Source organism: Lineus longissimus, chromosome 6 (genome assembly GCF_910592395.1).
Source record: "Lineus longissimus chromosome 6, tnLinLong1.2, whole genome shotgun sequence".
Taxonomy (NCBI): Eukaryota; Metazoa; Nemertea; class Pilidiophora; order Heteronemertea; family Lineidae; genus Lineus; species Lineus longissimus.
The window spans coordinates 18,499,747-18,524,541 of NC_088313.1; the positions used below are offsets into that span (position 1 = coordinate 18,499,747).

General features: G+C 41.1%; 1 protein-coding gene across 2 annotated transcripts; it reads right to left on the reverse strand.

Moving 5' to 3' along the window:
- Positions 1–671: 671 nt before the first annotated feature.
- Positions 672–24,073, reverse strand: LOC135489111 (uncharacterized). Of its 2 annotated transcripts, XM_064774294.1 has the most exons (4): positions 23,935–24,073; positions 23,383–23,411; positions 13,934–14,502; positions 672–4,175 (listed from the first exon to the last, which is right to left on the reverse strand). In XM_064774294.1, the coding sequence occupies exons 3-4, from the start codon at positions 14,397–14,399 to the stop codon at positions 1,966–1,968; spliced, it is 2,676 nt and encodes an 891-aa protein (XP_064630364.1). In that variant the 5' UTR covers positions 14,400–14,502; positions 23,383–23,411; positions 23,935–24,073; the 3' UTR covers positions 672–1,965. The 2 variants fall into 2 exon arrangements, with proteins under 2 accessions (XP_064630364.1, XP_064630365.1); XM_064774295.1 differs by lacking the exon at positions 23,383–23,411.
- Between the last annotated feature and the right edge of the window lie 722 nt (positions 24,074–24,795).

Here is a 24,795-nt window from a genome sequence, read left to right on the forward strand (position 1 = left end):
TTAAAAACCTGTGTGACATATACTGTATGGTGGTTAGATGTACCCATGATATCAAATTGGTGGCAATCGGGCAAGAAGTTAAGGAATAATCACATTTTTAAGGTTTTTGGATTTTGCCCCCTGGTGGTCAAGTGGTGAATCATATTGGACCAAACTTTGGTCCCTGAGATCACCTGACTAAGGGGTAAATGTGTACCAAATTTGGTATCAATAGTCATTGCAGTTTAGAAACGTGCCATCGTTACATCCTAACGGCTAATTTACACCATTTGACCTCTGTGACCTTGAAAAGGAGGTCAAATCAAAAACCCGGAGGATATATGATGCACCTTTGCTAGAAGTACCTACCATATTTTTTTCAAAATTTCCCGACTACTATTAAGGGAGATATTGCATATTTTCACTTTTAACGTTTGGCCCCCTGGTGGCCAAACCATGAAACGAATCGGACCGAAACTTGGTCTCCCAGGTGTCATTACATAAGGGTACATGTGTACCAAGTTTCAACTCAATAGCTCTAACAGTTACGAAACGTGCCCTGCTAACGGACGACGGACGACGACGACGACGACGACGACGACGACGACGACGACGACGACGACGACGACGACGACGACGACGGACGACGGACGCCACGGTATGGGATAAGCTCACCTCTGCTAAGAGGTGAGCTAATGAGGACTAATTATATGCACAATCAACTCCAACCAGTTTTAACCCCATCTGACGATAATTAACAACATTTGAATACAGCAGAGTGTGATCCCATAGGTTTTTAAACAAAAGGAGCAGGCCTTTAGGACCAAACAAGATACATTCTTGTACTTTTTATACAAGGTAGTAATTTATACTAAATATACAAAGTCTTATTTACCTTTCATTAAGTACATCAAATTAATCACATTTTATTATACAGCATGCTTTGCATCATTATTTTCTTTTCAAACACTTGCGAAGGCAAACACAGTGCAAGGACGCAATATGTAGAGCATTCCTTTTACACCAGATGTCAGCACTAAATATCAAAATGTTTAAAGGGACAATTACACATGCAGGCTAAATCACTGAGATAACAGAGATTGGGCGTTATGAAAAAAAAGTCGTCCCATTATTGTGCACATCCAGCATGCTGTTGGAGGGAGTAATGCGATGCTGAACATCACCTTTAGCTTTAATCTTTTCTCTCATTTTTACACTAAATCAACATATCATTGTATAGGATATTCAAACACCCGAATTAACAAAACGAAAACGTGAAAGAAACAAAAAACTTGCATAAAACATACTGTAAAATCAGTTAGGGGCAATCGCAGCCTTCTGATGCTGTAACCAAGCTAGTTGGAACAACTCCCAGCTGAGTTTACAGTATACTTCGATAGACTTGTGTATGTCAAACCATTAAAAAGAACCATCAGCCAAATCGTTATAATGAGACTAGCATCACAGATGTATGTTATTATAAAAATATACAAGAGCACATAGTGCTAGTCTCTGTACACAAGAGATAGCTGTAACTAGTTGCAACATCTTCATGTTAAGAATTTAAATGCATTAAGAAATTCAGTGGCAGTGAAAATACACAGAATAAAGTTCAATCTGAAACATCCTATTGAAGAAGGCAGGATCAACAACTGCAGTCATTATGGATACTTTAAACTTGACCAGGGGCCGCAGGGACTTTCGAGATGGCAGGAGCCGTCTTACAAGGGAAACATAAGAACAGAAATGGTACTGCCATCTGATGAAGTATCTAAGAGACATCCAAGAGATACCATGAAAGAGACAAAACAAAACAGCAGTGTTAACAAACATTTCCTTTAAGAAATTCTTTAAAGGAGGAGTCCGAGAAGTACTGATGGTCTGTAATCAATGGCCACAATCAAACATTTTGTACCAGTATATTCCTCCTTTAAGTTAAGTAGATCTGACGCACAAACTAAGCAGCATATACACATCACATTTCTGCTACACCTGACTACAAAGTCGTGGATTATTTGGATTGTTTTTTTCGTCACTTCCTGTTGATTCCGGTGATGACGATGATGTCATTGAATAGTTTGCAGAGTCTCGCTTATTGCTGCCTGGACCACCAGGGGTGAAATAGTCTGTATTGTTCAAGAATACCAAAGGACCTCCTCTTGGACTATTTATGCCGTATGGCGTCGTCACTGTGCTAGAGTCTGATAATTCCACCCCGCTGTCGGGTTGGTTTGGGTCATAATTCCCCATTGAGCTATGAGGGCGATTCGGTAGAATAACACGGGGTTTCACACCCTCTATAGGAGTCCGCGGCCTAGCCACTTCAGGAGCACGAGATTTACTATTATAATTCTTTCCGCTTGAAGAATAGTTCGGATTACCACGACTATTGCTACCAATGCCGCCTATAGGAAAGTCTTGCAAACTATAATAATCTGCATAGTCACTTCCTGGGGTTGTTGCTGAACGGAAATGCCTTGGTAACGACCCATCAGCATAATTGTCTGAGTTTCGTGACCCCAGTTTTTGAGAAGCAATATCTGAGCAAAGTGAAACATCTGAAGAACGAGAGTTACTTCGATTTAATTTTGATCGTATTTGTGGCTGCAGAGCGCCCTCTGGCACTCCATGTCCAGGTTTAAGTTGTTTTGCTGCGTTTTTTATGCCTTCTAAGGCACTGGCAATGTCGGCGGGGTTCGGAGATTGAGGCCTATTTGGCTTTTTCAGAATTCCGACCGGTTGTGGATCTGGTTTTCCTTCTTGGCTACTCGTTGAGCAGTTTGACGAATCTGGTCCGAGGTCTTCCTCATCGCATGCTGGCTCCTCATCAGTGTCGTCGGAATAATTCCCATTCCGAACACAATCCTCAAACGTGACACGATTACGCTTCTTACGGTCGCTGCGATTAAGCGGGTGGTCGCGGGACTTTGGTTTTGGAGTCGTTGGCCGGGAATTAACTGGGGTCGTTGGACGAGAACTCACTGGGGTCGTTGGTACAGAGTTAGCGGGTGTTCCAGGAAGAGAATTATAAGGTGTACCCCTACGTTGCCCCAGGTAGTTATTAACTGGTGTACCTGAGCGATTCTTTGAAATTTTGCTCAGCTCAGGATGATCCCTTAAAATTGGAGTCGTTGACCGACTGGTGGAACGGAGAGGTATCTCAGGCATTTTTACAGGTGCAGGACCTTTTAAATGGTTACTACCAATAGTAGCAGTCTTTGTCGAGTCCCTCTCATAGTTGCTCTTTACCATGTTTTTTTGGTCAATAGTTTTAATGGCACAAACGTCAGGTGCGAGGACTGGAGCAGAAGGTACAATGACGTCAGCAGTAGTCACGGATGTGGTTGGGTTCGAAGTCTCATTTCCATCAACGAAAGTCTCATACCTCTGTGGCTGAGTTTCTTCATTTGCTGTCAGATCTAAATTTGATGAATCTCGAAACCCACCATTTTGGATTGTGAAAACGTTCGTCTTTTCATGCCAATACGGAAACTTAAACTTAAAGTCCCATTCCTGTTTGACCGTAAGTGCAAACCACAATATGATCCAGAAGAAGAGATAACATACTTCTAGAATGATGTACCACAGTAGTAGCCTGTCGTTGTACCAACGGTAGATCATGCCGCCATCATAGACGATTGCCGCTTTGAAAATGACCGAGCCAAGCATCAAACCCATGGCGCAAATGTGTGGAATATACCCTTGGCAGGTTTGGCTCTTCTTGGTAGGTTTCTGAAACGATGGGTGTAACCTGTGGCGAAATACTTTCCGATTTTTGACGTAGTGGTGATAGCCGTATTCAAACACGGCCAAGTTCTGCACGAAGGTCAAAAGACTGGCGATCAAGAATAACACAACAGTACCACCCTCGTTTAGGGTAAATACAACTTCTGGCAGCAAGTCTCGATTCACTTGGGCTTTGAAGACTACGCTGAATCCACAGAATGCGATGAGGCTTTGCAACAGTAGCATGAAGAGTTGAAACGAAAAGATGCAGCTAAACGGGCGGCTTGTGTACCAGTAGACGGATGGGTAGCGGATCATTAGCATAAATAATGCGGTAGCGTAATTGATGAACTGGAGAGAGACGTATCCTTCGCTTGCGCCGGTGCCAGCTGGATGGATGGTTGTGGTGTTTGTTAGGATGATACGATCATTCGGGAACATCATAGTTAGGTCAGTCCACCAGATGGCGCCTGGAAGATATGAAGAAGATACAACATAAGCATAAGTTTGATAATTCGTACGTATTACTTACGTAATATCACATGTAAGGTCTTATGTTCAGGAAAGAACTGCGTCATCAAACCCAGATACAATACGAATATCCACTCTTGGGTCTCCTTGAAACAAATCCGTCCAAAACATCTGCAACAATTACAAACTTTACCCTTGTTGAAACAAGTTGTTAATTATTCAATGAGAGCTCCAGTCACCAGGAACAGTCTGAGGTGCTACAGTGACCGCTTACACCACATTTGCCCAAATATTGTGAATTATTTATTTCATGCATAATGGGGGCCTCAGGAACCACAAAGGATTATCAAAACAGGTTTCATACCTGGTAGTAAGCACAGAAAGAAGTTGCTGTTGCTTTACTAGTGTGGTATTGGGGCATTGGGCCTCCACTCTTGGCCACTTCCTTTATATTCAAACTTTGTAATCAAACCCAAGGGTTTACCAATGGAAATTTTAATCAGATCATAAAAGTACTCTTTCATCTACATAAATGCACCTCCTGGATACCTATGGTATCAGCTGCATACTACTGCTTTTTTAAACAAAATAACACAAATTGTGGAAAGCCTGACATTCCGACACAAAATCAATAAAACTGCCATATTAGACTAAAGCTATGAAACATTTTTCCATTTGGTGAACTCAAGTTCTTCATCCAGCTGAAGTACTAGTTGAAATATCAATAAATGAATTGGAATTGGTATAATAGAATATTGTATTAGTGGCGTGTAGTATGAGACACCATACATTATGAGTCGAGTTCAATAGTCTATGCCCAGAGGGCGCTGTAATTTAGTGACTACTAATAAACATGTTATGTTTTCATATCCGCCTTGTTTATGATCATCAACCTACGTAAATCCTCGACATGGTGTCAGAAGTGGGATGAGATGAAGAAAAACATTTATAGAACAGGTTGAACTTATTAGTATGTCAAAATCGGTTCTATTCCGATTGTAAACGGCTGACAAAAGTCCGGGCCGAAAGTAGGTCATGGGCCACATGGCGGAAAAAAATCGTAATCGGAACGTTCGTCGCGCACGTGCTTCAAGTGACGTTGACCTCGCACAACGATTAGGAGATCTACGGAGGCCGGTACGGTTCATGCGAAATTCTAGGCGGAGTTCGGAGATTCTTAGTAGAGAATCTAGTGAACGTGCACACTTGAAGTAGTTTCTTAGGCGAGAACTAAAGTATAACCATGGCAACTGCAATGCCATATCAGGTGCAACCACCAGAGAAGTTTAACTTCAAACCAGATGACTGGCCGAAATGGAAACGACGTTTTAATAGGTTCAGGGAGGCATCTGGGCTTTCGACTAAGTCACAGGAAAACCAAGTAAATACGTTGATTTACTGTATGGGCGACGAAGCTGATGACATTTTAAACTCAATAACATTAACGGATGACGATAGGCGGTCATATGATGTCATCGTAGAAAAACTTGAGAGTTACTTTTTGCCAAAAAGGAATGTTATATTCGAGAGAGCTAAGTTTAATCAAAGGCGACAGTCAGAGACTGAGTCGGTGGATCAGTTCATAACTGATTTGTTTAGCTTAGCAGAACATTGTCAATTCGGAAACTTAAAGGATGAGTTGATCCGGGACAGAATCGTTGTTGGCATAAAGGACACTAAGCTAGCTGAGAAAATGCAGCTCAACTCTAACTTGACATTGACTAAAGCTATGACAATGGTCAGACAATGTGAAAGCGTTAAAGCACAACAAACTGTGTTAAGGGGCACTGAGCTAGGCAGCACCGCGGAAGTCGCGAAAGTAGGTGGTTCTGATAAACCTACAAGTAGTAAAGGTGGACACAAGAAACCAGGTTGGGTGAAACAGCATCAGCGAAAGGGAAACCCAGGTGGGAGAACTAAATCACAATGGAAAAACAAGGACGGGAAGTGTCATAGGTGTGGCAAGACTCCAAGTCATAGTAAACAGAATTGCCCAGCGAAGGACGCTGAGTGTCATAAATGCAAATTTACTGGTCATTATCAGAAAATGTGTAAAAACTCTAAAACTGTCAGTGAAATCCAAGAAGAAGGTATATTTCTAGGTGCAGTTAACAGTAAGTTACACAATGGCTGGGTGAGTGCCGTTAAACTTGGAAGCACCAAGGTTAATTGGAAAATAGACACTGGAGCGGAAGTCTCTTGTATCCCGTATGGCATTTACACTAGGAATAAAGTGTCGCTAGGGAAGCTACACCAGCCAGACCGGAAGCTATTCGGTGCTGGAGGGAATGAACTTCAGGTGAAGGGTGTCATTCTAACCAGGCTACAAAAACGTGATGTCAAGGTTGACTCTGTAGTCTATGTCGTTGATGGACTTAAAAATCCATTACTAGGACAACCAGCGATCCGTGCATTGAAGCTTGTGTCTGTTGTAGAATCAGTTGATAGTGAGTGTGCTGATATCAAGAACATTAAGGCCAAATACCCAAAGTTGTTTTCAGGACTGGGAAAACTTAAAGGGGACTACACCATAAAGCTAAAAGATGGTGCTGAGCCCTATGCTATTTCTGCGGCTAGACGAATTGCCATTCCACTTTTAACAAGGACCAAGACGGAACTCGAAAGGATGGCAAACATAGGGGTTGTCTCAGAGGTGAGAGAGCCAACGGATTGGTGTGCTGGCATGGTTGTAGTACCAAAATCGAACGGTTCTGTAAGAATATGTGTGGACCTGACTAAACTTAATGAAAGTGTCTGTCGTGAAAGGCATCAAATGCCATCTGTTGATTATACTTTGGCACAGTTAAAGGGTGCAAAGGTCTTTAGTAAGCTAGATGCAAATTCTGGGTTCTGGCAGATCCCATTGGATCCCGAGAGTAGAAAGCTCACAACGTTCATGACCCCATGGGGCAGGTACTGTTTCAATAGACTCCCCTATGGAATCTCATCGGGACCCGAACTCTTTCAAAAGCGAATGCAGGAAATTCTTGAAGGACTTGACGGCGTTCTAGTTGAAATTGACGACATACTTGTCTATGGTATGGATCAGCAGGAACACGATAGGAGGTTACACGCAGTGTTAAACAGACTCATGGAATCGGGAGTAACTCTGAATGGACCGAAGTGTGAGATCTCTAAGGAGAAACTGTTGTATTTAGCACACATACTTGATAGTGAAGGCATTAGGCCTGACCCAAGGAAAATCAAGGCAGTACAGGATTTTCCAGAGCCAAACAATGTGCCAGAACTCAGGAGATTTCTTGGCATGATAACCTATCTAGGGAGATTTATACCGAACTTAGCGAGTAAGACTGAACCTTTACGTTGTCTTATGAGTAAGAAAAACAGCTGGGTCTGGGAAGGTCCCCAGAAAGGAGCATTTGCAAGCTTGAAAGCAGAGCTAATATCTCCACCGTTACTTGCGCATTACGATCCGGAGAAGGAAACCATAGTCTCAGCGGATGCTTCCTCTTATGGATTAGGAGGAGTTATTCTACAGGTTCATGAGAAAGGGGTTAAAAGACCTGTAGCATATGCGTCAAGGACTTTAAATGACACTGAGAAGCGTTATGCACAAATCGAGAAAGAGGCGTTAGCGGCCACATGGGCTTGCGAGAGATTTTCGGACTATGTGCTAGGGAAAACATTCTCATTGGAGACAGATCATAAGCCTTTAGTTCCACTGCTAGGAGGAGGCAAGAGCCTCGAAATGCTGCCAGCCAGAGTGCAGAGATTCAAAATGAGACTTATGAAATACTCGTACCAAATCAAACATGTGCCGGGAAAGGAACTCTACATAGCAGATGCTCTTTCGAGGGCACCCCTTCAAAGGGAACGATCTGAGGCAGACATAAAATTTGATGCAGATGTCACTGCATACGTTTCGGCTATAACACAAAATCTGCCAGCCAGTGAAAGACGGCTGCAGCAGATTAAGGAGAAACAATCAGAGGACGAGGTTTGCCGTCAACTGTTGCAGTACTGTAGAGATGGATGGCCAGACCGTCCATTCGTTAGAGGTGCTGTAAAGCCCTTCTATCCAATCTCAGGCGAGCTTACCGTGCAAGATGGGTTACTAATGAGAGGGACTCGTATAGTCATTCCGATGAGTATGCGTTTAGAGATACTTGATAAGATCCATGAAGGCCATCAGGGAACAACTAAATGCAGGGAAAGAGCTAAACATAGCGTATGGTGGCCGGGATTGAGTACCCAATTGGAGAACCTTGTTAAAAACTGTGCGGTCTGTGCGAAAGTGAGGAGCTATAGGCACGAGCCTAACCTTCAGGGTGAATTTCCTCGCAGACCTTGGCAAGTCATAGGGACCGATCTTGCCGAACACAAAAAGCAACAGTATCTGATCGTAGTCGATTATTATTCTAGGTACATAGAGGTTGAGAAACTGTCAAGTCTCTCATCTCAGGCAGTCATTGGACACTTGAAAAACATGTTTGCCAGGCATGGAATTCCGGAGAGACTGAGGAGTGATAACGGACCTCAGTATGACTCTCAGGACTTCAGATGTTTTGCCAATAAGTTTGAATTCGAACATGTGACGAGCAGCCCTTTATACCCACAAGGGAATGGAGAAGCTGAGAGAGCGGTACAAACGGTAAAAAACTTGATCAAGAAGTCAAAGGACTTCACATTAGCATTGCTAGCGTACCGTTCAACTCCATTGCAAAATGGGTACAGCCCGAGTGAACTGTTAATGGGCAGGAGATTGCGGAACACACTTCCTCAGCATCATTCGAAGTTGGAGCCAAAGTGGTCTTATGGTGACTTGAGGAAAAAGGAGGAGGAGTATAGGAGAAAAATGACTTTGAATGCTGATAAACATCACGCAGCCAGATCACTGCCACAGCTAGGCATAGGAGACACTGTGTGGATTCCTGATAAGGAGGTCACTGGTTCAATCTCAGGACATGCTGAGACTCCACGTTCTTATGTGGTGACGACACCAAAGGGAACATTTAGGAGAAATAGGCGGAGCTTATGCCAATTGGCACCGTCTTTGAATACTGATCAGGACAGTCAGGTTGCTCCAGACATTTCAGATCATTCATCTGTGAGCAATGGTGAATCAGGAACAGTTGCAGTAGAAACATCACAGAATGATACTAGTAATTCTGCAGGACAATCCACTCCGAGACCACCAGTTGTCACAACCAGATCTGGTAGAATTTCAAAGCCAGCAGTCAGACTTGATCTGTAGACTTTGTAATGAAAAGAAGTCAGGATGTTGTAATTCATAGTATTTCCATAAGAGACATTGGGTTAATATAGTTATAATAGTTATAATCTAGTTCAGAGACATTTGAGGAATCATCTCTATAGCTAAAATTTAAGTTGAGTGTTCAGTTGTTCATTGGACTTTTATAGGACTCTTTAAAGGCTGAGAAAGGGGGATGTAGTATGAGACACCATACATTATGAGTCGAGTTCAATAGTCTATGCCCAGAGGGCGCTGTAATTTAGTGACTACTAATAAACATGTTATGTTTTCATATCCGCCTTGTTTATGATCATCAACCTACGTAAATCCTCGACATGGTGGACTTCTGTTTGGTGTATAGTTGAGAGGGAGGCTCGTTACAACTACTAATTAGATGGTGAAGAGGTGTGGAGAACAACAAGAGAACATGAACCAACTCTGGAGTGGTATTGAACTGAACATAAGCTTCCAAGTAAGAGCAGGTTCATATTATCTACAGATGGATTATACATCGGGCATTTGCCATCTTGACCCTCAAAGTATTTACACTGCTCTGCTTCAAGACAACTCAATATGGGCCGAGGCTATAGCTTTTGGTCAATAATTTGTTTCTGCTACTGAGCACAGGCCCATGCAGGCAATGATGGTATTACTTTTCCAGGTGTTAATCATAAAGTCAATCTCTCCCTGAATCTGAAGATGGTATCTTAACATATTATCATGGTTCATTCTGGTGTAAAGTGTTTTCTGAAAGAGAGGCACATAAAGGCCAAGTGTATCTGTGTATACCAGCATGTGTTGGTGTCGTTAATAAAAGACCAAGTCCATTCTTGGTGATATTGGCAGTCAATTAACTACTGCTAATACACTTCTAACAAATCCATTTATTCCGCCATTAATTAAAATTTATTTCAACAATTGGTTAAAAATCAATGCAGCTTCAATGATCGGCCACTCCTAAGCTTCTCTTTTTAATTAACAAGAAAATGAGATTACAAGACCTGATCCTTGTGGCAAGAATCTCAATAAACTAAGCTAAAACTGTGACAAATGAAAAATCCGCTAAATCGATGCAAAAGAATTGCCTCATGAACTGTTATTAGTTTTCCCACAATGGTTTTGAGAGCTTTCCTTTAGGGTGAATAACATCCCGTTAGGATATTGAGATCGAAATGACACGAGTTAAAAGTTGCCGCTCGATATAATCTTGAGGTTTTCACAAACTGCCTACATCAATTGTGCAGTTGCGTCAAAATACATTGACCATTACTGTCAACTTCAGGTGAGATGCCATTCAAACACTACATGTTTCTAGGCAACCCTTTGATGCTTTGGTGTATTAATTCTAGCACTATTCACCGGCCAGGCATAACTATCCGATCTGAGCACTTTAACTCGGTGGGATATTGCAAAATAGTCTGTATTTTTATTTTTGGCTTTTATACAATGGCGTGAATGGGTCGTAAACCTTCGTGTAAACAGTGAAAATCTCTTGAGGTTGGAAAAGGGCTTCTAAAAGAAAGAGCAGCAGGGGTGAGGATATAGCAGCATGGTATCCAGGGACAAGTTTTGATAGGGACCCATAGGCCTGGACATATCCACAGGACCCTTGATGGATTAAGTCTAGATTTCAGCTTAATGGCACACATACAATTCGAAAATAAGTTGTTTGAACCTAATGTCAAGTCTCCTGATGACAATTTTCACACGAACTGAACTCTCAGCCTCCTGTGAAAACATTAAAAATTAACCACACCATGGTATTACCCATAAAATGACTTATCTATCATCCAAATTTCAGAGTTTTATATGCATCAAATTTGCCACGGTGCATGTCTTGTACCACCCCATCTTTACCCCTGGTCAGGATGGCATAAACATGTTAACCTTTCCCTTGACACTTTGTCATCAAACATCCTGTGAGGTACAAATCCCATGTACAAACTATGGGATAAGTCCTCCATCAAGTTGTAAGGTTTAACGCTTTGTTAATCAAGGGTCAGGGTCCAGATGTTCCTCTTTACATGCTTTACAAAGAAATTACAATGAAATGTTTCTGAGAGAACTTTTTTATCAATGTAATGTTAAATTGGATATAAATAGTATTACAGGGTGGTTGTAAGCAAGACATACATATAGATCCCTTGCCAGAAGTCTATTGTCATCATGCACCCCACAAAGTAATAAATTGTCGTACAATGGACTAAAAAATGTGGCATGAGCCAGAACACAATTAATGAGATTGCCATTGTGTGCTATTGTAGTATTCTAAATTACTATTTTTAATGAAAAGTACCCTCAAAATGAACTGTAGTCTTCACCTGTTCAACTTCAATGCTGAAGAATTGTGAGATGGTGGACCAACTACATGTATAGCTCGATTCAGCTATCACAAGCAGATCGGCCAAAACTGTTTTGTCTTGGACTTCATCCAAAATCAACAGATGCTACCTTGGGGACCCAACCCCACAGCTTAGGACCTCATCAGGTCAGGCAAATATGTGACTCATTGATCATGACAGGTGAAGCTGATAGGCAAATTCATCATAATTCATTGATTCAGAAGTAAATCAAATAGACCTCATTAGTGTAAATACCATCGTTCATACTACTACTACTTCTAAACAACATCAGTGACAGAGAGCAAATATAGGCGGTGGTCTTCTTACAGTTGCCACCATAAGTTTTTCTGAAAATTTACAATTGTAATGCACTAATGTGAGTTTCTTTGATGTTTTTATTGTTTATTGAAGTCCTAATACAGGAGGGGTGAGCACTATGAAGATCCAGTGAGTCACTTTACAGTCCGATCACCCAATCAGCCCAACTGACTATCATGACCAGATTTCCATGTGCCTGTAGTTTGAGTCCCTTTATCAACGCTTGTGCCTTTGAAGATGCAGGTCCCAACCAGGGTTAAGACATGGACAACTATACACAATTCATAAAGACTATGAGAAAGGACTGAATGATGCAACAATTCTTGCAGATCGATACAGAGGAACGAAATAATATGTCTCTAATGTCAAAGCAACCCACACATGACACGTGTCCCCTGACATTAACACAAAAACGTGATATGATCCGACGATTACCTGTGAAAAAGACAAAGGCAAACATTACAACATCCCATATTCTGGTGTTGTAATAAGTGTCCTTATTGTCATGTTCTTGTTGCGAGGGCGTATGTCACAACGACATTCACATGCATTCATGACCATTTAGTTTAAAAACATGAAGCCAACTTGACTTTTGACTGGTGATCCAGAGGCAGTCTTTGCTAAGTTTCAATGTTTGCGAAGCAATCAGGATGAAAAGCTTTGCAGACACCAATCTGGTTTTGCAGATTTTAGATCTAGGATCAGTTGGTGTTATGACAAAGGACAAACTATATATATATATGAACTATTATATATAGAGCATCTATGTAACATACAGGACATTGGGTGATATGAATAAAGACCAGTAAATGCTTTTACTTCAGTTTTGTACAGAAAGGCCTAGTGTAAATGTACATGGAGATTTAGATAAAAGCATTTGCTAGTCTTTATTCATATCACCCATTGTTAAGATAAGACCAGATGTCACCAGGTCCCCTATTCAGGCCACAACAGCCTGAGCATGGAACCTTGGCAACAGATTGCAAAATGGACAGCAATTGAATAATAACATCACCAGATCATGAAGGTCGATTTATCAGGATTTTGATGTGGACAAGGACTTTCTTTTGTATAATGTATTGTGTGTAACATGCATGTAACATGATGGGATTTTTCCAGGGTTCATTCGAAATTGGCGACACCTGATATTTGCAAGGCCTGGATCATGCCGCAAGAAAGTTTAAACACGACAGATGTCAACTAATTCAAAAATCAAACATCAATATTTTGCTGTTTCATCATCATCATCATCATCATCATCATCATCATCATCATCATTCAGACAAATACAAATATGAGGTGGTTTGACCAAGAGAATGGTGGTGACAGATCATCGATCAGAATCACCATATGCTCAATGATTTTCCAGACAATACATATGTATAATGTCCAGGAAGAAAAAACACTTCAAAATCCGATACATTTTACATTTTAAAAGTGGCCATTTCCTAATTATAATTTGTAACTCGTTTAACTGAACACTGGTACTTTTAACATTCAACAATGACTGGCAGGTGGCGAAATTATTAAACATCAACATCTGGTACTTGAGGATGATACTTGAAATGAGAGAGTGCTTCACGACTTGAAGGGTTTAGCTGTGGCGGCAATAAGGCCCAGGACGGCCAAGTTATACCGCCTAGACAAGACCTGTCTCTGTTAGATAGCGATGGCAGCCATCTCTCTGTGAGAAGAAGTCAGGGAGGCGCTCAATAAGCAGCTGTCCAAATAGATTGATACAGCTCTTCCAACTGACCAGCGGCAGCATGACGCCCAAATCAGACTATCTGAATGGGAGGGAGATGGTTGAAATCACCAAAACATGCTTCCCTTAACAAGAACTCAAGACAGATTTGGCTATTTTCCTCAAAATGATACATACCTTTGGTTAATACTCCACTCTTTATAATACGTCCCTCTAACAGCGGCTTGGGCAGCAAGAGCAAGAATGCTGAGACAACATGCACTGTTTGTGCAATCGGACAAAAGTTCCGCCAAACTTTCCAAGCCCGACCACGAACTTGCTTCTTCCTGAATATCTCCTTGATGGGATCCTTCCCCAACAGAGCGCCATCGTTGGCGAAGTTACCAACTTTGAACACACACGCCATTACGAAGAATGGGAGGCACAGCAGAGAAAAAACGGCGAAGACGATTGTCACATTTAATTCAGAGTCTGGTTTTGTTCCTTCCGGCCATATCATGTTGTTATACTTCAAGTAATTGTTGATTGTCTGAATGATAAGGTAGACTTCAATGCTGACGATTAACGCACAGAACCATATCGTCCATAACGAGTTCAATTTGAATGAGAAGCGCATTTTCTGGGGCTGCCTTGGTAGAGCCATCTTAATGATGTGATCAAACTGGGAGAATAATCCTAAGTTTGTCAAATATCCTTCTGCAAAGCTGCTCGTTGCCCATGTATGTTGCGGTTATCCATCCTCATTTCTGAAAGTTGAGAAGACAAAGAGGGTTATATTCCAATGCCAGGCTACTTTGTTAAACTGACTTCGAGTGTTAAGTGTGAGAAAAATCACTGCTAAAGATGCTTTAAATATTAAGACATGTTAAAAGGTAACAGTAAACAAATCCAACAAACTGCTCAATCAACTAGCACCTTGTCTGCTTGAATTATTATCCCAACAAATAAAAGTAAAACGTAAGCTCATTTGGGCTTATCAATAACCAGAAACCAAGTACATAACACCACATCAAGTGTATTTTCAGGTCGAAATCTATATCATATCAAGAAGGTTCGAACTCATGAAAAGATCGAATATGTTAAAAAAGTTCTTTTAGGAAACAAATTTCCCACAAAACATCAGGAGAACTCAGTCTATCCCATAGGCCTGGACTTGTTGACCCAGAAAAAACCAACTCAAAATCAACTACCGATACTTCATGTTCAATGAATAGTGAATTGAAGTTTTAAAGGTTAAAAAGGGCATCCCACGCTACAAAAACCCAAAATAGAGTGAACTTGTTGTAAGAACAAGCAAGTATTACTGTGTTTAAATATCATATGAGCGCAAGGTTGTGCTCTCACTACACATACTAAGAGCAAGTCCTTCCCAAACTAATCACATAATTCAGCAGAGAATGGTAATCAATGATCGGGACTTTATGGCAAGAAGGTGTGGCAGTAATACTTTGTAATCCAGTACAATACAGAACCTTTAGAGAGTGAAATTGACATTACCACAGTTAGCCTCCCAAAGGAATTCAGAACCGAAAACACAAAATCAACAAGAACCATGTACAGCAACAATTTCCAACCTCTCTGGGGTGATTGGCAAACTTCCATCCAAACTGACCCATATTTGATTCATTTTTCCATAGCTGATGAAAGGACCTTGCTTTTCAAGATACCAACTACTACTATTATGCAGAGGTGAAACACCCCAATTCATTGATCAGAATATCCTTGTGGATAAACCTCAAACATAAAAATTCTGACCCGAAGTTATTTTTCTAACTCCCAATCTAAAGAATGGAATGCAAAATTTTGAAAATTTGAAAGTCTAATTCGCAAAACAAATAGCTGTGCATAAGAAAATAATGTAGTCCGATGGGTTAAAGAAAACAGTATCATTGTCACAGTGGGAAATGATACATCCTGCATTATGGTGACATGAGGTGTTGCATGTGGACTGGTTGGGTAAGTGTGGTCCCTGGCTGGCTGGCAGAGAGAGACCACAGCAACACCCAATAAGCAGGGAGAGTATCCATTCCAATGAGCAGGGTTTGATTCTGACTTGTTGGTCCAAGCAAAGTGATAAACAAGACTAACTTACTGAGCTCTATACATAGAGGATTTGCTTCTGAGGAGGAACACAGAATGTGCCAAAGAATACAGAAATGACTCAAGAAGGACCACCTCTCCTGAAGCATGTAACTTTAGAAGAATATAGGGAAAAATTGCTAAAAGCTAGTAACAAATATCAATCAGAGCTAAGATTTGACCAGAGGTGACTGCAATGAGTCAGAGAGGACCACCTCCTGCATGAAGCAGATAAAGACTGGTAAAAGAAATGATATCTTCCGACAGCGAGTGTCAGGTTTGAGACCAATGGTAAGATGGTAAGATTTCAAATGGAGACTGAATGACTTCCAACTAGCCAAAGGTGATGTAGAATGACTTGGTGGAAAGATAAAAGGATAAAGAGGATTGGTGAACTGGTTTTAGTACCTCTGGGCTGGTTACTCTAAGCCCTGGGCAAGGAGTTGGGATGTTGAGACTATTGCTAAGATAGCACCAGAAGTGGCACCATGCAGCAGATAAAACTGAAGATAACGTTCTGCAAAAAGAAACTATAATCAAGGATCTTTCCCAGGTAGGATGGTTCTTTCTCAGATGGCTGAAGAAGAAAACCATGACAGGATATGGGGCAAAAAGGAATATGACATCGTAATAATTGCAGAAAAACTGCATCCTGTCATTGGTAATAAGTCTGGGACACATGGGTCCGCAGGGAAAAGATAAAAATGGAGGTTTTTTATCTTGAAAAACATCTGAGAGCCAGATAGCTGCTAATCAGGAAATGAAGAGAGGAGAAAGCAGAGGAAAGCAAAAACACATTACTGACAGTGCAATTTGTTAAGCAATGGGCGAAGTAAAGGACTGATACTGCTGGTAATGAGGCCTGGATGATGAAGACCAACCTTCACTCGAGGAAGTTTTAGTCAGCAAGACTTGGGAGCAGGGGATGCCATCAGGTTTCAGTAATGATGCTGCCACTGGCTTCAAGGCTGCCTCAATTTCCATATTGACCCGTAGTGTGCAAGCCACACTGGAGAAAGCTATAGAAACCCATCACCTACTCCCCTCCAGGTTGAAGAAGTGCATTTGATTGTTATCTGATAACCTGAGTAAATATGATCATAACTGAACATCAATCATTTATGGCTGCAACTAATTGTACATGGCATGTTCCAGGAAGTTGATGCAAATGGAGTGTAGGACACCGAATGGTTTCATAAAGGTTTTGCTGTTCGCTGGGGGTGATTCTGTGCATTGCTTGTGGGTCGATGGTAGGTGCCAACTGTGGCAGGCAATTCCAACACGCAGCATCATTCCACTGATTCATGGCATAGTGGTCTGGGCCTTACAATGTAATTCATGAAATCTTGAATAAGATGGCGACATTAACATCCCATAAGTCATAGCTCAGCTGGGAAACAAGAATAGCAGCAACTATAATGCTTTAAAAGCTTTAAATGAGGTTGGTTTAAACTTGCCTAATGGACAAAGAAAAACATGAAATTTATCAAACCACCAGAAAGGCGCCACTGGTATTAGAAGAGGAAATGCACCAGAGACAAGCAAAGCAACTTCAGACTTCTTTTATTCTATCATCACCAACTGGGACAGGTTTTTTCAGCAAGTATTTATACAGCTAATTGACGTTACAAGTAATCGCACTCAACATATCATGCTGCATATCAGAAACATTATAAATGCCAATCTTGCTAATAATTGTATATGCAGATTGTGGCGATCAAGTGTTGATTCAGAGGGCTCGCAGCTATCGGATATATTTCTGCCGCCCCCTGTTTACAAGCATTTGCTTTTCATTTAAACTTTCACATGTTTTTTATCTCAAGTTTTTCATTCCTCTTGATATTGTTGAGTGGAGTTACCATAGAGTTTCGAGATCTGTTGAGGTTCTATCTGAACCCGAACATGTGCAATAACAGTTGTGGGCACTATATGAATATGATAAAGAGAATGGTATATCTGTGTATGAAACCAACAGGTATGAGATGTGAGATTGATAATCAATAGGCAGAAATGACTTGCAGTAGGCAATCTCATCTCATATACTATAAAGTCATTGGTATTGATCTTGAATAAATCATCCCACCTAAAACTTTGCAAACAAAATACAATCATTGTGTCAATCTTGATGAATACATCACAAACCTTTGCCTCAGTGAGAGTTAATCCAGAAGAAGATTGAAGATCGTCACTCCTCACTGGACAGCTTCTTAGCCCCAAGAATCACACGTACGGGCAGATATCAACCCTCACAAATCATTAATGAATCATGATTTTGATAGTTCCAAATCAATAGCTGCTCCTAAACTTGGAGAAAAGAGTACCTGAGTCCAAAACAAGTATAAAGACCAGACTATTCCCATATGTATCTATAGCACGGCACTTCTTAAATCCTTGGTGACGTCACAGAAAACCAACAAACAGTGTCACAGGAAACTCTCTTGATACATAAACCACCTGGAAATCGCACAATTCAAATATCCCAGGCAAAAACCAACGACCGCCATTCCACGGAAGCCCTCTTGACAAAATCTACGTTGAATATTTTCACATGGCCAATGCACCTGAAGTGGATATGTACACACTTTTAATATGTTTTTAAAAGTTGGGTCGACTTGCAAACCCGCAGACGCCCCTTGCCTGTCTCCTTGAAACTCCAAGGGCCAGTATTTCAGTTACCTCTTGTTTAAAAAGGAGTTCCTAAGAGCTGCCATCGTTATTGATGAACAAAAGAAAGTAAACATCCCCACGCTTTACTTCGGCTTGTCCCCGTGGATGCATTTTTGAGAAGAGGGTTGAACTGCTGCTGTATTTTGACATCAGAGACAAGCTCGTAGTCAAGTTGGATAACAGGCAGAAAGATGAAAGATCCAGAATCGGTCAATCCATAGATTGATCACTCATCAAAGACCATTGTCAGCTGGGCTGGGATTTTGATTGGATTCTGAATCAAGAGATTTTCATGTTTTCATCATTAGAGAAAAGTCTATGTATTCTTGATTTTTGTTTGTAAGTTCCAACCAGCTCAAGCTTTAAGTAGACAATGTCTTTTTGCCATCAATTTCTCAGCCATAACCACAAAAAAGCAAGAATTAGGAACATGATATATGTCTGGTCATGGTCTGGTAAAGCTTATTGCTCCTAAGGTTCAACAGACCATCTCATTTCAAGATATATTCAGTCTGCAAAAACAGAATATTGCTTTGTGCCAGAGAGTTCACCAAGCCATGATATGACTTTGGGATGTCAAGAACAAATAAAAGATATCAACCATGTTCACCTTGTCGCATCAGTGCGCATCAATGGACCGAAACACAGAGACATCACGCACCATCCATATCAGAATATGAAGGCAGACAAATATCTTTTCAAATTGACCCAGAAACCATCAAGAAGAATGAACTATGAGAGCATGGAACATATGTTTTGTCTAATTTCTGTCAATGTGTGTTTGGACTGGGACCAAGTTTTGGAAATTGGCGGCAATTTCAGCAAGGGTGGCATACAGCTGTTTCTAGCTCTGTCAGGGGTAGAGCACCAGGTTGTGTGTGCAGTGGTGACAATAACTGAGTGTAATATGACTTTGGATGATTCAACTGGAGAGAACCCTGGACTTGCAGAGGGAGGGGTTCAATATATAAGTTGACATGAATTATGAAGTTCCAGGGAAGTCATTAGCAGCAGCAAAATGCATTCTTTCACTCTGGTGCCTCGGACAATGGTAAAATGACCTAGTGGCAATGGTCACCATATCTTATCTTCCCCTCCCAGTTTGATCAAGTCCATTGAATACATACAGATAATAAAAACCCTGATATTTTGATAAATTAAATTTGCAATATTCAAGTGGTTGCGAGATTAACTTAGAGTTTATTAAAGATTTCAGGGGCAGTGAGTTTGTTTTAAAATGTGCTTCCGCTGTAACTGGGTTTATCATGTTTGAAATAGGTGATTTACAGCAAACAAGTTTTTGGTTTATGTTGATAAGATTTGGGAACCTCTGGGATAGATTGTTACCGTTGTTTGTCTATTGTTAATCAATCCCAAGGTCAAAATAATCATGTAATAGGGTATGCTATTGGTCTTCAAGAATAAAGTGTGCGATATCCTTGCAAACAGCAGCGGGTTACGAATGAGGTTTACTATCAATCTCTAAAAACCTCTCTGCACCAACAATGTGCACACACCAACAGGATTCAGTGGATGGACACGAGACCATGACATAATGGTCAAACAGGAAAGTGTAATATAAACATGCACCAGGTGGACAGAGTTGTAAGAGCTAAATCCCAATAAAACTCCTCACAAAGAGTTCTGAAGAATAGTTACAGTCAATCAAATAAAAGTGATTGTTTGACAAAATAGGTAACTGAAGTCCACAATGGGTGTTAACTGGTATCACATAATGGGTTGATTGGGATCAAATATTAGCTCTGCACAATGCCACAGAATGTAAAAGAGGTGTTTACCAGAAGGTTTCAGAGGAAAGAGTCCCGCAACATTATAACTACAGTTTGTCTGAACCCCATCAGCCATCAGCTATACTTTTTCATTGAGTGTGTTCTCAACTTTGCCAATGATCAGACATGTCAGAATGGTCTTTGGCTGGGTTGAGAGGATAACATTCAACAGAACACAGTGCCGCCTGTTCCCATATTTTCAAACATTCAACAGAACCAACAGACTCAACTGGGATGGGTGTCTTTTGATGCACGTAAAACCGACGGCAGCTGAGAGATATCCCTATATTTACTGATTAATCATTGATAAGTAATGTGTTTGGAGTGTGATAAAACTGTTTCATTGACCAAGACAATAAATGACCCACTCACACCCTCGTAGGAAAGGCTCAGGTGGTGGTTTGTAAATCCTTCAGCTTCAAGGAGCAACAGAACCAAGCAGTCATGGTCTGCTTCCCAAACTTCTTTGATCTTATAACTAATCCATCATTAACCAACAAAGAGTACCTAATTATGCTAATTACATGCATTAATTAATAATGGCTTAAAAAGGAGAGGCTAGCAGGTTTAACAATTAATCAATTATTTACCCGTCATCACCGAAGCAAAGCACCAGACCAACCATGCATGGGGCACTCAAATTATCTGCCAACCCGAGGTCATACATGGACAATCGAATCTCTCCGATGCCAATCATATCAGATAAAACACGGACCCATTGATATTTTGGATGTACCATTAAAGGTCCCTGGATGCAGAATTTTGACATATTTCACATGGACCAAAACGTTTGCATGGAAATCTTTTATGGTCTGTGAGGCTTCATCCGGGCTTCCGCCTTTTGTTTTCAACAGGTCATGCACTTGAGATTGACCCCAAGCTCCGTCCCAGGGCAGCCAGATGTCTGTTTCTGGTGTCCCAGAGGGGACCAACAGAGAAACCAGATGCATGAAATATTCAATGATGCCATCTTGATGCTGTTGTGTTGGAAACAGAGGTACCAACCATAATGTAAAATTTCCATCATGGGAGTGGGAGCTCTACTTACAATTGTGTAACGATTTTAAACAAGATAATAGAAAGATATATCATCGTCTTTTATTCCAAAGTTCAAGATGTGCAAACACAGACAGGATCTGTGCAAATATCGGAGACCACTAAAAACAGGAGAAAATGACTTACCAAACATCCCAGATAACACCTGAACACTTATGATGACATAATATTTTTCTTTCAAGTTGGTCAAGAAGGCTGAGTCAAAAGGATGACGCATTAGTAGGGCGTGAATATCACCACCTGACAGAGATAATAGCTACAAAATACATGTAGTTATCTGACAATAGGAATAAAGTGCCCCATAGGCCTTGATAATGGAAGTTGATAATACTGACCACACTTGGCGACAATATCACTGGGGGAAGATGGCGTCCAAGTGAGATTCAGCGAAGAGTGAGTCGATTGTTTCGACAATGGAGAAAATATCGCCAAACCTCTCACAGCGGTTACAGCTGCAGATAGGTGTGGATGGCAGAAGTGACATTTTCCAATTCCTTGCAAAACATCTTTGACCACCAAGGTTTTTGCAAATAACTTGGCTTTAACAGAAACGTCCGTAACATATTTAGTCGTCCGTGACTTCAACTACAGCTCGGCTAGGTATTTTCCGTGGTGGCTAGATAGAAGGCTCGAATCTTGGGCACAACACTTAACTTGTACAAAGAAGAAGCATCAACAGTGGAATAGTAGATCAGAAACACTTCTTAGCTCATGTTCTTAGCTTGATGACCATCCACCCCAAACTGTGTGAAATGACAAATGAGGACAGACCCAAGGGAGGGTCTGCTTTAAATGACATTACTACATCATGAAGCCCGAATCAAATTCAGCATCAATAAAACGTGTTATTGCACAGAGAGAACAATTCATTGACTAATCCATGAGCAATCATTCATGAGGGCAGCTGATACCGCAAAGAAGCCGGTATATATCCCAATGGCAGCAATCCTACAAGTAATGTGCGAGACAAGCAACTGAATGTGTTATAAAAGAATATTTCTTATATTCTACGCTGTCCTTTTGCTTTTCAAACATGTTTAAAAAAATCAGTTGTAATGACTCATATTGCTTTCTCATTCTAATCAGTTATGAATGTGCATCACTGTCGTCACTCCAGGTGGGTGTGTTCTGTCTAACTCATCACATGGACGACTACTACATGATGTGCAGGAAGTCTACATACATACGTGACAATGGGACATCAACAGCTGGCTCTGTGCAAGATAATACCATGACAGAAATATCAAATCAGATAGACAGGATTTGTTGTTGAACTTCATACTTAATTACATCACAACTAATAGTTGCCATGTTTTACCCGAGTATTTTGGGAAGGAGCCTCGATTTTGATTCAATTGAAAACCAATGGATTCCAGTGGGGCCCAGTGGGGCCCAGTGGTATTCCTGTAGTGTATTCTGCACTCCACGGGACTGGGCCAATTGCCCCCCCCCCCATCTTTTCATTTTGGTAAAGTGCTCCCAGTGGTAATTCTGGGTATTCTGATAATTCCAGTGGCATACAGCTATATAGCAACAACTTTGTTCTATTGACTAAGCGCAGGATAGCTAATTTTTCCAGTGCTTTTCCCAGAAAGTAGACTACTTCTTGAATGACAAGAGATAGACAATGTGAAAATGAGTAGAAAATCATGATTTGACAATAATACCTGGATACAATTACAATGATCATGAAGTTAGAAACATGAGAATGTGAATCATGACAATTGCAAGTACCTCTCTATTAAGGACACCCTCGGCTGTCCTTAATAGAGAGGTGTCCTGATTATAGAAGTCAAGTTGAATGGAAACAACCAATTTGGGACCAAAACTAGTGTCCGTGATAGAGAGGTGTCCGCTAAGGGAGGTTCCACTGTAAATACTTTCCCAGTAGAAATACCACAACCAGGCAGTAACCATCAAAGACATGAATTTGGAAACAAGAATGTGTGAAATTTGCGACCAAAGTCAAACCTGTCATTTACCACAACCAACTTATAGTCAGAAAGAAATAATATTAGACCACTTTTAAAATACCTTGCTCTTCAAAGGTAGATGAAAAGGCCCTGAAAATGAAAAATATCATCCAACTTTATTTAGACTCGCGGTATATGCCAAACCTCCCTGTTGCTCTAGCGACTTGGGTGGAATAAAAGGATACACCCCTTAATCCTTAGACAACATTCTGCATGACTCGGGCCACATCACCGACCCCCACCCAATATTAAGTGGGAACAGCATTCAAAGATAGGTCATACGCATATACAGACTACATCGTGAAACCAGTCAAGTTCCAGTGCCGGGATCAGGTTCCAGTGGATGGTGACCCAGTGGTGTCGTGTCCCAATGGACCATAAAGTTACCCGTGACCAGGTACAAGTGTGATGACTGATTGACCGAGAAGTGTTACCCGAGTTAGTCAGAAAGTGAGAATTTAGAATTTAACTCGGGCCTCTCACTTTAAAAACTCGTGGGAATCGACACATGGTTATAATAGTTCATCAGAAACCCACGAACTGCGACAGCTAGTCATACCTGATTAACTAGCGCAAACACTGAAAAAGTCGAGAAAGACAGTATAAAACTTACAGTTACTAAGGTCCACGGTTTGAATATCCTTCTCAGTATCCACATGCGGTGACAGTCAAGAAAATATAACGATATATCCTTTAAAATGTTCTTGCGTCAAGATAACTCTCCGAAACACACACCCTCTTTACTGGCCAGTTATCAGCTACCCAATGAATCAGCGGACCGATTCAATGGACCTCTCTATACCAGGTACAACTAATGCATCAGAGAGCACCTGGGGTAGGCACACTCCAACAGGGGTATATAAGCCGTATATTAGTATGGGGAAATGTACTGTATTGTTCTGCGTGGAGAGTAGGCAGCGGCATGTGGTACTAACCCTTTATGAGCAGTGTCAACTATTTAATGAGGGTTTGACGGTAGGGGGGTAGTTAATGAGGTATCTGTTTGCAGGGGTGCGGGTAAATCACAACAAATGGGGGCATACCTCTGGTGGTAACACCAACGTGGAACACCTTTTAATGCATCTTGATCTGCAATGTTTTCTCTATAATGGTGACGCAAAGGTATGAGAATCAGAATGCTTGTAACGAGTCGCCGAGGGTAATTGTCTAGTTGTTGAAATCGCCTGTTATTATATAAAGTTGAACACAGGACAAGACTTTAATGTTAATTCTAAAGACCTTCCGCAATATACATTTTGTCCTTCATACGTGTGTTAATTCTGTCCTGTAGCGAGAAATGCCTGACGCGGACCAGATAACACGCAGACGACACTCTTGGATGGGAGAAGGACCCATGAGCTACATCCAGATTGTGGGAGTCTAACAGTTCTCACTGATTCAGTCAAACAACTCGAGCGGAATTCATTATCAGGTTCCCACTTTAGGATCAATGATGACACTGGGCGGCTTATTA